Source organism: Haliotis rufescens, unplaced genomic scaffold (assembly GCF_023055435.1).
Source record: "Haliotis rufescens isolate VD_foot unplaced genomic scaffold, xgHalRufe1.0.p SCAF_149, whole genome shotgun sequence".
Classification (NCBI taxonomy): Eukaryota; Metazoa; Mollusca; class Gastropoda; order Lepetellida; family Haliotidae; genus Haliotis; species Haliotis rufescens.
The window spans coordinates 178,261-193,470 of NW_025963834.1; the positions used below are offsets into that span (position 1 = coordinate 178,261).

A 15,210-nucleotide genomic window follows, 5' to 3' on the forward strand; every position below is an offset into this window, starting at 1 on the left:
TGTTGTGTTCCTTCAACAAATGATTAAATCAAACTCACAGTAGAACGAAACAAGCATTGTTCGCCCCTATTGTGTTATGGTTTCAAATCTACAAATATGTTCGTTGTGCCTCCCTTGTGCACGTTAACGCATTTTATATTGTTGAGTTTTTAAAATTGAAATATAGGATATACATTTTTATAATGAAAGACAATTGAAGCAAATCTAATTGCTCCGGATAAGATTAAGTCTTCAGCAACCCATGCTTGCCGTAAAAAGGCGAAACGGGATCGGGTGGTCAGACGCGCAGACTTTGTTGATGCATGTCATCGTATCCCAATTGCGTAGATCGATTCTCATGATGTCAATCACTGGATTGTCTGCTCCAGACTCGATGATTTACAAAACGTCGCAAAATAGCTTGAATACAGCTGAGTGTGCCTTAAACAACAACAAAAACAAATCAAACACAATCTAATTGCTCATTGTCAAAGCAACTCATAAAGATAAGTGTTCGTACTGGTCTCAAGAACCCATGCTTGTCGGAGGAGGCGACTAACGAGATGGAATTATCATGCTCCAAGAATTGGTGGATGCATGTCATCGTTACCGATATACCGATGTTCATGATGTCAACCACTGGATACTCTGGTCCAAACTCGCATCAACCATTTTTGTAAAATTATACACGAATATATACGAGAATAAACCTGCATCCAGACACTGTTGTTTCAATGTATGTACACCATGTGCAATGTATTACACTATTAGGAACATCGTTGAAGACTGTGCCGAATAGTTCTCATGTTTGTTTCCAGAATGAACTTCCTACCCGTAAAGGCCTATAATACATTGGAGTGTATTATATTCTTAAGCTACTTTGTTAGTAACATCACCCTTCATAGCAAGTAAATAGACGTACCACACAGCAATTGCATAAGTTGTGGTGATTTAATGGATACACACTTGTTTTTTACCACAGTTTATAGATAAATAATAACAAACAGAAGCGTGTGTACAGTGTAGAATGTTTATTACTTTAATGTACAAATATATCACACCTGATCTTTTTCAATCTTTTATGAAAATTAAGAATTAGTGTGCACGACTTGCAAATTTAAGGCACATTAGTACAAACACACACAACATTGATCCGAAGCGACACGACCCGAAGTTTACGTCTCGTCTTTCGTGACTGAGACACTTGTTTACACAATACAAATAGTATTCTATACACGTTAAATGATAACAACAACTTTGGTTTCATATCACCATTGCTAATAGACCCATGTATTATCAGCTGGTAGTAAAGACGTATACTGTACAGAGTAGTGGCATCAACGTTCATGGCATCATCATCGATGTGAAGCGCACCATATATTCTTCACGTGTTTTTAACGTTAATGTTGTAGTATAGTGCTGTATACTTTGGGAACAGGGTCAGCTAAATGAGGGCGGAATAACAAACAGAAGATCACCACTGATAAAACCGACAAATTCATCAACAACTAGCGCGTCATACAACATAAACGAGGGAACATATAATCAGTGGTCACAGGAACACAATGGCGGGACCCTTCTCGGCATCGATAACGTCATAATAGGCATGATTCGAATGACGGTTAGTATTAAGTGTATCTCCCTGTACTGTAGGTAAATACTGCAGATACTCCACCTCATCTTGATGCATCTGATCCTGGTGCTCCTCCTGTTCCCTGCAACACAGAGATATGTATGTATTTAGGATCTTTGTGCATATACTGCATTTTCTCATGCGTACATTACCTATTATCGTTTAGTCACCAGAGACCCGCGAACATTCGGGGTAGAATAGGTCCTCAGCAACCCATTTTGCCATAAAAGGCGACTATGCCTGTCATAAGAGGCGACTAACGGGATCAGGTGGCCAGGCTCACTGACTTGGTTGATGCATGTCATTGATCCAAATAGCATGGATCGATGCTCATGATATTAATCACTGGATTGTCTGGTCCAGACTAGATGTTTTATAGACCGCCGTTTTATAGCTGGAATATCCAATAACAACAAACAAACAAACCAATCCTCACCAGAAGCATGATCTTACATTTCTGATCTGTTAAAAAGCGTCGAAACGTACTCTAAACCTACAATGATATACCAGTGTTGCTTTACACATTCAAGAACATCAGTGATTAAAGTTTTGGGAATCATCGAAGCTAGCAACCGATCCTGCTTCTCTCAGAAAAGGATCGACCTTTCCCCCACCTTGTGGTCGCCCACGTTGTGGTATACTATGATGCATAATGGTTCCAAATCTCTTCTCGTAATCATATCAGCAACTACTGACACTAACGTACATGATGCTTATTTAGTAATTATCAATTCAATAGATCTTCCAGCTACCCATGCTTGACTATGCTTGTCGTAAGAGGCGACTAACGGGATCAGGTGGTCAGTCTCGCGGACTTGGTTGATGGATGTCATCGTATCCCAATTGCATTGATCGATGCTCATGATGTCAATCACCGGATTTTCTGGTCCAGACTCGGTTATTTACAGACCGCCGTCATATAGCTGGAATACCTCTGACTTCGGCATTAAACAACAAACAAACAAACATTAACCAAACGTGAATATTGCGCAATAATAACCCTGTCGGGGAGTTAACTGTCTTCTTTTGGGTGTGATAACAATTTCCTCCATTTAACATTTTAACTAAATTACGTTGATTTGATAAGTGGAAAAATGAAGTTTTGACGTGTATGAATTACTAGCATATCATGACAAAACTCCAAAATACGTCATAGTGGTGTGAATAGTAAGTATGGTTTGAAGTATGAGTCAATTTTAGCCCCAGGTACAATAAACATACTACAAACTACAGTGGTCGTGTAGTGACTGTTACCATAACACTGGGACAAACTCACCTTTGTTTGGGGAAACGCTTGCAGTAACAGAGACAGAGTGTCAGCAAGATGCCCGACACAGGGAGTAGCAGTGATGGCAACACACCCACCTTTATTTGGGAAACGTTTGCAGTAACAGAGGCAGAGTGTCAGCAAGATGCCCGATACAGGGAGTAGCAGTGATGGCAACACATTCACCTTTGTTTGGGGAAACGCTTGCAGTAACAGAGGCAGAGGCAAGATGCAAGATGCCCGACACAGGGAGTAGCAGTGATGGCAACACACCCACCTTTGTTTGGGGAAACGCTTGCAGTAACAGAGACAGAGTGTCAGCAAGATGCCCGACACAAGGAGAAGCAGTGATGGCAACACATTCACCTTTGTTTGGGGAAACGCTTGCAGTAACAGAGGCAGAGTGTCAACAAGATGCCCGACACAGGGAGTAGCAGTGATGGCAACACACCCACCTTTGTTTGGGGAAACGCTTGCAGTAACAGAGACAGAGTGTCAGCAAGATGCCCGATACAGGGAGTAGCAGTGATGGCAACATAACCACCTTTGTTTGGGGAAACGCTTGCAGTAACAGAGGCAGAGTGTCAGCAAGATGCCCGACACAAGGAGAAGCAGTGATGGCAACACACCCACCTTTGTTTGGGGAAACGCTTGCAGTAACAGAGGCAGAGGCAAGATGCAAGATGCCCGACACAGGGAGTAGCAGTGATGGCAACACACCCACCTTTGTTTGGGGAAACGCTTGCAGTAACAGAGGCAGAGTGTCAGCAAGATGCCCGACACAGGGAGTAGCAGTGATGGCAACACACCCACCTTTGTTTGGGGAAACGCTTGCAGTAACAGAGGCAGAGTGTCAGCAAGATGCCCGACACAGGGAGTAGCAGTGATGGCAACACACCCACCTTTGTTTGGGGAAACGCTTGCAGTAACAGAGACAGAGTGTCAGCAAGATGCCCGACACAGGGAGTAGCAGTGATGGCAACACACCCACCTTTGTTTGGGGAAACGCTTGCAGTAACAGAGGCAGAGTGTCAGCAAGATGCCCGACACAGGGAGTAGCAGTGATGGCAACATACCCACCTTTGTTTGGGGAAACGCTTGCAGTAACAGAGGCAGAGTGTCAGCAAGATGCCCGACACAAGGAGAAGCAGTGATGGCAACACACCCACCTTTGTTTGGGGAAACGCTTGCAGTAACAGAGGCAGAGGCAAGATGCAAGATGCCCGACACAGGGAGTAGCACTGATGGCAACACACCCACCTTTGTTTGGGGAAACGCTTGCAGTAACAGAGGCAGAGTGTCAGCAAGATGCCCGACACAGGGAGTAGCAGTGATGGCAACACACCCACCTTTGTTTGGGGAAACGCTTGCAGTAACAGAGGCAGAGTGTCAGCAAGATGCCCGACACAGGGAGTAGCAGTGATGGCAACACACCCACCTTTGTTTGGGGAAACGCTTGCAGTAACAGAGACAGAGTGTCAGCAAGATGCCCGACACAGGGAGTAGCAGTGATGGCAACACACCCACCTTTGTTTGGGGAAACGCTTGCAGTAACAGAGACAGAGTGTCAGCAAGATGCCCGACACAGGGAGTAGCAGTGATGGCAACATACCCATCTTTGTTTGGGGAAACGCTTGCAGTAACAGAGACAGAGTGTCAGCAAGATGCCCGACACAGGGAGTAGCAGTGATGGCAACACACCCACCTTTGTTTGGGGAAACGCTTGCAGTAACAGAGGCAGAGGCAAGATGCAAGATGCCCGACACAGGGAGTAGCACTGATGGCAACACACCCACCTTTGTTTGGGGAAACGCTTGCAGTAACAGAGGCAGAGTGTCAGCAAGATGCCCGACACAGGGAGTAGCAGTGATGGCAACACACCCACCTTTGTTTGGGGAAACGCTTGCAGTAACAGAGGCAGAGTGTCAGCAAGATGCCCGACACAGGGAGTAGCACTGATGGCAACACACCCACCTTTGTTTGGGGAAACGCTTGCAGTAACAGAGGCAGAGTGTCAGCAAGATGCCCGACACAGGGAGTAGCAGTGATGGCAACACACCCACCTTTGTTTGGGGAAACGCTTGCAGTAACAGAGGCAGAGTGTCAGCAAGATGCCCGACACAGGGAGTAGCAGTGATGGCAACACACCCACCTTTGTTTGGGGAAACGCTTGCAGTAACAGAGACAGAGTGTCAGCAAGATGCCCGACACAGGGAGTAGCAGTGATGGCAACACACCCACCTTTGTTTGGGGAAACGCTTGCAGTAACAGAGACAGAGTGTCAGCAAGATGCCCGACACAGGGAGTAGCAGTGATGGCAACATACCCATCTTTGTTTGGGGAAACGCTTGCAGTAACAGAGGCAGAGTGTCAGCAAGATGCCCGACACAAGGAGAAGCAGTGATGGCAACACACCCACCTTTGTTTGGGGAAACGCTTGCAGTAACAGAGGCAGAGGCAAGATGCAAGATGCCCGACACAGGGAGTAGCACTGATGGCAACACACCCACCTTTGTTTGGGGAAACGCTTGCAGTAACAGAGGCAGAGTGTCAGCAAGATGCCCGACACAGGGAGTAGCAGTGATGGCAACACACCCACCTTTGTTTGGGGAAACGCTTGCAGTAACAGAGGCAGAGTGTCAGCAAGATGCCCGACACAGGGAGTAGCACTGATGGCAACACACCCACCTTTGTTTGGGGAAACGCTTGCAGTAACAGAGGCAGAGTGTCAGCAAGATGCCCGACACAGGGAGTAGCAGTGATGGCAACACACCCACCTTTGTTTGGGGAAACGCTTGCAGTAACAGAGGCAGAGTGTCAGCAAAATGCCCGACACAGGGAGTAGCAGTGATGGCAACACACCCACCTTTGTTTGGGGAAACGCTTGCAGTAACAGAGACAGAGTGTCAGCAAGATGCCCGACACAGGGAGTAGCAGTGATGGCAACACACCCACCTTTGTTTGGGGAAACGCTTGCAGTAACAGAGACAGAGTGTCAGCAAGATGCCCGACACAGGGAGTAGCAGTGATGGCAACATACCCACCTTTGTTTGGGGAAACGCTTGCAGTAACAGAGGCAGAGTGTCAGCAAGATGTCCGACACAAGGAGTAGCAGTGATGGCAACAGACCCACCTTTGTTTGGGGAAACGCTTGCAGTAACAGAGGCAGAGTGTCAGCAAGATGCCCGATACAAGGAGAAGCAGTGATGCCAACAACCAAGTCAGCACACTGCCTGTCTTCTGTTCGTCATTCCCATCTGGCAAAAAGACGAGCGACTAAATATTAAAACATGTGTAATGCACACTAGATCAGCTCTTGTTCCATGTCCTTGAGCAAATACATAGCGAATATATCAGGTTCACCTTGATAAAGAGCATGGTCATACAGTGCAAGGAACAAGTATACATTTTAAAATATGAAGGCACATTACGCATGTGCGTGGCACACGGGAGATAATGTTTCTGTGTGGTGTGTTTTTTAACGTCGCACTAAGCAATGCTCCCGTTGTAAAACGACGGCCTGTACGCAATCGAGTCTGGGCTAAGCAATCCAGTGATATATTATGTGCAACTCTCTGTGTGCCATTACAGACTTGCTTTCGAGACTGACCCATTTAGGCGCCCTTATCTTCAGCATACGTTGCTGGGAACACATGCATGTTGATTTACTGTATTGAGGAAGAAGCTGACTTAAGCAGTTTTACAAGTGTGAAATTATAAACTGAGGATTTAGCGTTCATCTATTCACAAGGTGTCTGTATGAGGGAAATGTACGCCTACGTAGTGTCCTTGTACACGTTCCTGTCATCTGATGAGAAACAACATTCAGATAGACTACACGAGTATGGTAGTAGTTTTACCGTAACATCCAGGTATACAACCATGAATACAATCCCAGGTAGCCACGTGTCATACATATTTACCGCCTCCGTGGCCTAGTGGTAGAGCGTCCGCCCGGGGAGCGGAAGGTCCGGAGTTCGATCCCCAGCCGCGTCATACCAAAAGACGTTAAAAGATGGTACTTGCTGTTACCCTGTCTGGCGCTCGGTATTAAGGGGCTAACACAAGGACTGGTCGGCTCGGAGTCAGTATACTGTGTCTGAGTGGCCATGGGGTATTCATGTTAAACTGCGGCATGGTATCTCAGTGTGCTAGCACTATAAACTGGCACCAATCCGGTCTAGTACAAGTAGCCACACACACACACACACACACACACACACACACACACACACACACACACACACACACACACACACACACACACACACACACACACACACACACACACACACACACACACACACACACACACACACACACACACACACACACACACACACACACACACACACACACACACACACACACACACACACACACACACACACACACACACACACACACACACACACACACACACACACACACACACACACACACACACACACACACACACACACACACACACACACACACACACACACACACACACACACACACACACACACACACACACACACACACACACACACACACACACACACACACACACACACACACACACACACACACACACACACACACACACACACACACACACACACACACACACACACACACACACACACACACACACACACACACACACACACACACACACACACACACACACACACACACACACACACACACACACACACACACACACACACACACACACACACACACACACACACACACACACACACACACACACACACACACACACACACACACACACACACACACACACACACACACACACACACACACACACACACACACACACACACACACACACACACACACACACACACACACACACACACACACACACACACACACACACACACACACACACACACACACACACACACACACACACACACACACACACACACACACACACACACACACACACACACACACACACACACACACACACACACACACACACACACACACACACACACACACACACACACACACACACACACACACACACACACACACACACACACACACACACACACACACACACACACACACACACACACACACACACACACACACACACACACACACACACACACACACACACACACACACACACACACACACACACACACACACACACACACACACACACACACACACACACACACACACACACACACACACACACACACACACACACACACACACACACACACACACACACACACACACACACACACACACACACACACACACACACACACACACACACACACACACACACACACACACACACACACACACACACACACACACACACACACACACACACACACACACACACACACACACACACACACACACACACACACACACACACACACACACACACACACACACACACACACACACACACACACACACACACACACGTGCATGCACGTCGCTATATAAGTGCAATAATCTTGGACGTGACGTTAAACCCCATTTCACCTCACCTCACATCTTACATGTTTAAAGCTACATAAGGAGGAACATCTTGGATGAAATAAATATTTGTTTCAAGGATCCTTCATAGGTGAGGGGTTGTTAGGGACGTTTACCTACATTTATATCAAGGCTAAGCTTACAGTGTTGATCACGGACATACTCACGCGGTGCTTGTTTACAGCCGCCCATTTCGCAATCTTCATAAGTTGCAGGGTGGACATTCACACTTCCGACCAACCTGTCCCTAACAACCCCTCACATTAAAAAGGTTCCATGAAAAGTATTCATTTTATCCAATGTACCCCTCCTTATGTATCTCTTAACATGTAAGACACGTGGCTACCCAGGATTGTATGCATGGTTGTATACCTGGATGTTCCTCCTTATGTATCTCTAAACATGTAAGACACGTGGCTACCCAGGATTGTATGCATGGTTGTATACCTGGATGTTCCTCCTTATGTATCTCTAAACATGTAAGACACGTGGCTACCCGGGATTGTATGCATGGTTGTATACCTGGATGTTCCTCCATATGTATCTCTAAACATGTAAGACACGTGGCTACCCGGGATTGTATGCATGGTTGTATACCTGGATGTTCCTCCTTATGTATTTCTAAAACATGTAAGACACCTGGCTACCCGGGATTGTATGCATGGTTGTATACATGGATGTTCCTCCTTATGTATTTCTAAAACATGTAAGACACGTGGCTACCCGGGATTGTATGCATGGTTGTATACCTGGATGTTCCTCCTTATGTATTTCTAAACATGTAAGACACGTGGCTACCCGGGATTGTATGCATGGTTGTATACCTGGATGTTCCTCCTTATGTATCTCTTAACATGTAAGACACGTGGCTACCCGGGATTGTATGCATGGTTGTATACCTGGATGTTCCTCCTTATGTATCTCTTAACATGTAAGACATCTGGCTACCCGGGATTGTATGCATGGTTGTATACCTGGATGTTCCTCCTTATGTATCTCTAAACATGTAAGACACGTGGCTACCCGGGATTGTATGCATGGTTGTATATCTGGATGTTCCTCCTTATGCATCTCTAAACATGTAAGACACGTGGCTTTCTGGGATTGTATGCATGGTTGTATACCTGGATGTTCCTCCTTATGCATCTCTACACATGTAAGACACATGGCTACACGGGATTGTATGCATGGTTGTATACCTGGATGTTCCTCCTTATGTATCTCTACACATGTAAGACACGTGGCTACCCGGGATTATATGCATGGTTGTATACCTGGATGTTTCTCCTTATGTATTTCTAAACATGAAAGACACGTGGCTTTCTGGGATTGTATGCATGGTTGTATACCTGAATGTTCCTCCTTATGTATCTCTAAACATGTAAGACACATGGCTACCCGGGATTGTATGCATGGTTGTATACCTGGATGTTCCTCCTTATGTACCTCTTAACATGTAAGACACGTGGCTACCCGGGATTGTATGCATGGTTGTATACCTGGATGTTCCTCCTTATGTATCTCTAAACATGTAAGACACGTGGCTACCTGGGATTGTATGCATGGTTGTATACCTGGATGTTCCTCCTTATGCATCTCTAAACATGTAAGACACGTGGCTACCCGGGATTGTATGCATGGTTGTATACCTGGATGTTCCTCCTTATGTATTTCTAAACATGTAAGACACGTGGCTACCCGGGATTGTATGCATGGTTGTATACCTGGATGTTCCTCCTTATGTATCTCTAAACATGTAAGACACGTGGCTACCCGGGATTGTATGCATGGTTGTATACCTGGATGTTCCTCCTTATGTATCTCTAAACATGTAAGACATGTGGCTACCCGGGATTGTATGCATGGTTGTATACCTGGATGTTCCTCCTTATGTATCTCTAAACATGTAAGACACATGGCTACCCGGGATTGTATGCATGGTTGTATATCTGGATGTTCCTTCTTATGCATCTCTAAACATGTAAGACACCTGGCTACCCGGGATTGTGTGCATGGTTGTATACCTGGATGTTCCTCCTTATGTATTTCTAAACATGTAAGACACGTGGCTACCCGGGATTGTATGCATGGTTGTATACCTGGATGTTACAGCAAAACTACAACCATACTTGTGTAGTCCGTCTGAATGTTGTTTCTCATCAGATGACAGGAACGTGTACCAGGACACTGCATAGGTGTACCTCCCCTTTTACAGACATCTTGCGAAAAGATGAATGTATAAATTAATTTGTTCAAATCGCTAAATCCTCAGTTTCTAATGTCACACTTGTAAAACTGCTTTACTAAGTTACTTCCTCAATATATACACACAAAACAAGAACCAATAAATGCTCATTTTGAATATGTCCTGTGTTAACTTTGTGTCAACTACAGCTGCTGAAAGTGTTAAATTAGGGGAGAGACGTTATCAGTGGTTCACACGCTCAAGTATAACCTGTTCAAGTACAACATAGATGGGTGATTCCAGTCCGTGCATGAATCAAAACAGAACAGGGAATGGACAGCAGAAGCCTTGCGCCTACAACTAAGTTTGGCATGTGGATTAATCCATTGGTTATGCGGGATCTCCCCTCTATTTTAATTAATATAAAGAGAATATATTCACCTTGTGGACATGTGTCAATGTCACATTCAGCTAAAGTACAGTTGGCTCTACAGGAAGGTTCACATCCAAGTTTGGTCCTGTTACACCCTCTGAAGCACATCCCTGTCATCTGATCACAGTCTCCATCAATACACACACCACACGTCTTGTTGCAGTGTTCACCATAGAATCCTGGATTACATCGTTTATCAAAGGGTTCGTTCTTAGGGTGACAGGTCTTATTGAGACATTTGTCAGAACAATGTTTGCAGTCTCTGTCCATATGTCCAGGTACACAACCACCTTCACAACCTCTGGTAGTGTTCGTCTCCTGTTCACAGTTCGGACCGGGAAATGAAGGATGACACTCCGTGCATGATCCTGTTATGCTGTTGCATGTCTTACATCCTCTGTGACATGTCTTGCAGCCAGACCCATAGTAGGAGTCTATACATCCAGACACACAGGAGGAGCCAAGCTGACAATATCCTCCATCACACCCACCTGGGCATGCTGTACAAACACCTCCTGGGTTGTAACATGGCCGACTACACCCCGGGCCTTGGTATCCCAGGACACAACCTTCAGTGCAATTATCATTGCCATTTATTGACAGTTTACATTTCTTGTTTCGACAATTTTTGTTGCAAATAGAACTACACTCCTGATCAAAATACCCAGGTTCACACTCAAAGATGCAATGTCCTGTAGTGCTGTCACAGTCTGAACAGTGTTGGTATCCTTTGCATTTGGCAGCTGAAAATGATGGCAAAAATGTATATTACTGAAGCACGTGCAAAAAAGCGTTAAAAGCCAAAAATATAAGTATACAATGTGTGGATTTGTTCTGTTAAATAATTAAAACTGGCCCTTGTGATTGACGATATGACATCCTCAGTTTCATAACTACAGCTGATCATGATACAAGGAAGAGTGATGTTATCTATAGAACAGCGCATGTTGCAGATGTAAATGCATAACATGTCAGAAATCTAAAAAGCTGAAATAATGAAATCTTTCATAAAGGAAATATTCTTGTCTTTACTACGAGTGTACACCATCATGCACGCTACGCACAGAACTGTCATCGGTGCCATATCACCTGAAACAAAACGCATAAATAAATATAAGATACATATAGATGTTCGGTGAGACGTGCGTGTAATAGTTCTGCCATAATTCACAGGATGTTGATATACATCACATCGTGTTGATATACATGACATTATGTTGATATACATCACATCGTGTTGATATACATCACATCGTGTTGATATACATCACATCGTGTTGATATACATGACATTATGTTGAAATACATGACATTATGTTGATATACATCACATGATGTTGATATACATCACAAAATGATGATATACATCACATAGTGTTGATATACATCACACAATGTTGATATACATCACACAATGTTGATATACATCACACAATGTTGATATACATCACATAGTGTTGACATACATCACATAATGTTGATACACATCACAGAATGATGATATACATCACATAGTGTTGATATACATCACATAATGTTGATATACATCACATAGTGTTGATATACATCACATAATGTTGATATACATCACATAGTGTTGATATACATCACATAATGTTGATATACATCACAGAATGTTGATATACGTCACATAATGTTAATACACATCTAAGCATGTTCCATTATCCTAACTATTTATAACAAAACAACACGAAATGCTCACTTGGTTAGAAACACACGTTTGTATAATGAGTATAGCAGTATACTTGCTGTTAGTGGCCGAGCTCCACCTCCCCGGGATCTCAGTGTACAACGTCTGAATGTGTCTTGTGACTGTGAAGCTTGGAAGTGAGGATGTTATAACTTCCTTCATTGAAACACACTAGCTATATGGGTGTGAGGAGGAAATTATTTCTTCACAACAGGCGACATGGAGTTTCAAACAACTTGCTTGGTCAATAAGAGGAAATTACCTTTTATAGGTCATAAGTTTTAAACGTAGATCCAATGCCAATCGTTGGTTATAAAAATATGTTTAGGGACACAACTCACATGTAACATTGTTTTTTGTAATGTAACATGATGTTCAACAGTTTTATTTTGTAAATGATCGCCCTTGCAAAAAATGAATTCGTTTATAGTCCAGCATTTTGGTGAGGTTACTGTGCACTTATAGTTCAGTGTCAGTATAAGCCATAGCACAGTTTCTCTCCAGGTAACAGTGTTTTAGAAGCACAGCCCTGCTTGACTGATTGACAGTGTACTGTACTCGTCAGGCAAAAATTACCCTTGATATACAACCGCATTTGGACCCGTTGACAAGCAATGACATTAGTTTCGAAATTAAATTCAACGGAATCTCAATGTATGCGTATAGACCTATAATAAATACGAATAATTTCACACAGAAAACACGGAAATTAAACTGAATATGTCATAATGAATACGAATTATTTCACGCAGAAAACACGGAAATTAAAATGGATGTGTCATAATGTAGTATCATTTGACTGTAGACACACATACAACGTGGGCTTTATGGGCCATACAATAATTAAAGTAAACATATAATCCCATGTGTTATAGGTTGTAGCTTACAACTGATGCAAACATACATCAGCACATATACTATACCTGGCGCTGGTCTAGTCAGCTCAGAGTTAGTACAGTGTGTACAGGTAGGGTATTCATGTTGAACTGCGCCGTGGTGTTTCAATGGACAAGCACACACACACACACACACACACACACACACACACACACACACACACACGCACGCACGCACGCACGCACGCACGCACGCACGCACGCACACACAAACACACGTACACACGTACACACACACAAACACACGTACACACAAACACACGTAAACACACACACACAAACACACAGCAATTATATTTAAGGCAATGTTGAAGCAAAATAAACCCCTAAGTCGGTATGTTAAAAAAACAAAACAACCTATTTCAGTAACGATTGTTGAATTGAATTAAACTAATAGAACACGTATCTATTTTATCAAGCTAAAAATGGCAGTTATCCACAACATGATTTGCCATTTCATATTACCCATAGATGTGACAAACACATTATGCCTCATTTCCGAAGTGAAACACATTATTATCAGCTTGTTAAACTGAACATATACATTGTATAACGACTGACCAAGAGGAAATGTTCCTTCTGAAACCGCAAACATCCCACTGACGGGGACACTGGCTTGTTTACAAGCCATACATTTATTGTTACCTTCGACTCGGGGTATGGATGAAGGGTTTGTGTGTGACATCTTCAGAAGGCAATATACTACTCTGTTTCATGGTGTATTGTACACTACGTCTCGGTGTATGGGTGGTGTGTTTGTCAGTGGTATCTTTATGAGGCTATGTCCTGCTCTCTGTTTCATGGTGTATTGTAAACAGGTCTCGGGTTAAGGATGGTGTGTTGTCTGTGATATCTACAGAAGTCGGCGTTCCACTCTCTGTGTGATGGTGTATTGTACACTACGTCTCAGGGTATGGATGGCGTGTTTGTCCGTGTTATTTTCAGGAGTCCATGTCCTGCTCTCGGTAAGACGACGTAGTCTGTTGACATTTCAGTGTCGGCCGAATGAGGAAACACAAAAAAAACACTTGCATTCGTTCCAGCTCGTTCAGACCTTCAGCTCATTATCATAGTTAAGTGATCAATTGCAATTCTTTCACCAGGTAAACCTTAAGAGTATATGTTAATACAAACGGAAATTCCCAGTGGAAATACACTTCCATGAGCTCACCGGGATATAGTTCCACCACGACCCACCAGTCAATGCTGTCCTTCAGGTTGACTGTGCATGGCTGTATAATAACACTGACGATTTAGATGAAATCACATCTACCGTTTTACCCAAGAAAGTAGGATTTGTTGAATTCCCCACAGTTGTATTCACATAGGATCTATGTTGGCTGAAGATTACAGCTAACTGTATGAATCAAAATGTGCAGCAGGGGCACACACCCGTCCATGTGATTCAGCATATGTACTATTTCCATATTAGTTAAGGGCCTTTAATAAGTCACTCTTAACGATTATATGACGCTTCTGTGCCTTCCTAAGACCGTTGTTTGTTTGAAAGAGCTTGGCCATTAAGTTAATTATCCCCCTTTGTAGAACCCTGTCTCTATTATTCACCCCACTAACCACTG

The 15,210-nt window shown here is 43.9% G+C and overlaps 1 protein-coding gene across 3 annotated transcripts; it reads right to left on the minus strand.

Annotated features, from left to right (window-relative positions):
• Positions 1 to 995: 995 nt before the first annotated feature.
• On the minus strand, positions 996 to 13,725 carry LOC124117627 (platelet endothelial aggregation receptor 1-like). 3 transcript variants are annotated; one of them, XM_048395828.1, is made up of 5 exons: positions 12,747 to 13,725; positions 12,056 to 12,112; positions 11,032 to 11,766; positions 6,013 to 6,136; positions 996 to 1,694 (listed from the first exon to the last, which is right to left on the minus strand). In XM_048395828.1, exons 2-5 carry the CDS (start codon positions 12,105 to 12,107, stop codon positions 1,532 to 1,534), a joined length of 1,074 nt encoding a protein of 357 aa, XP_048251785.1. In that variant the 5' UTR covers positions 12,108 to 12,112; positions 12,747 to 13,725; the 3' UTR covers positions 996 to 1,531. The 3 variants fall into 3 exon arrangements, 2 of the variants coding, with proteins under 2 accessions (XP_048251785.1, XP_048251784.1); XM_048395827.1 differs by lacking the exon at positions 12,747 to 13,725 and having other exon boundaries at positions 12,056 to 12,596; XR_007220967.1 differs by lacking the exons at positions 6,013 to 6,136; positions 11,032 to 11,766; positions 12,056 to 12,112; positions 12,747 to 13,725 and adding an exon at positions 2,889 to 3,412 and having other exon boundaries at positions 1,565 to 1,694.
• Between the last annotated feature and the right edge of the window lie 1,485 nt (positions 13,726 to 15,210).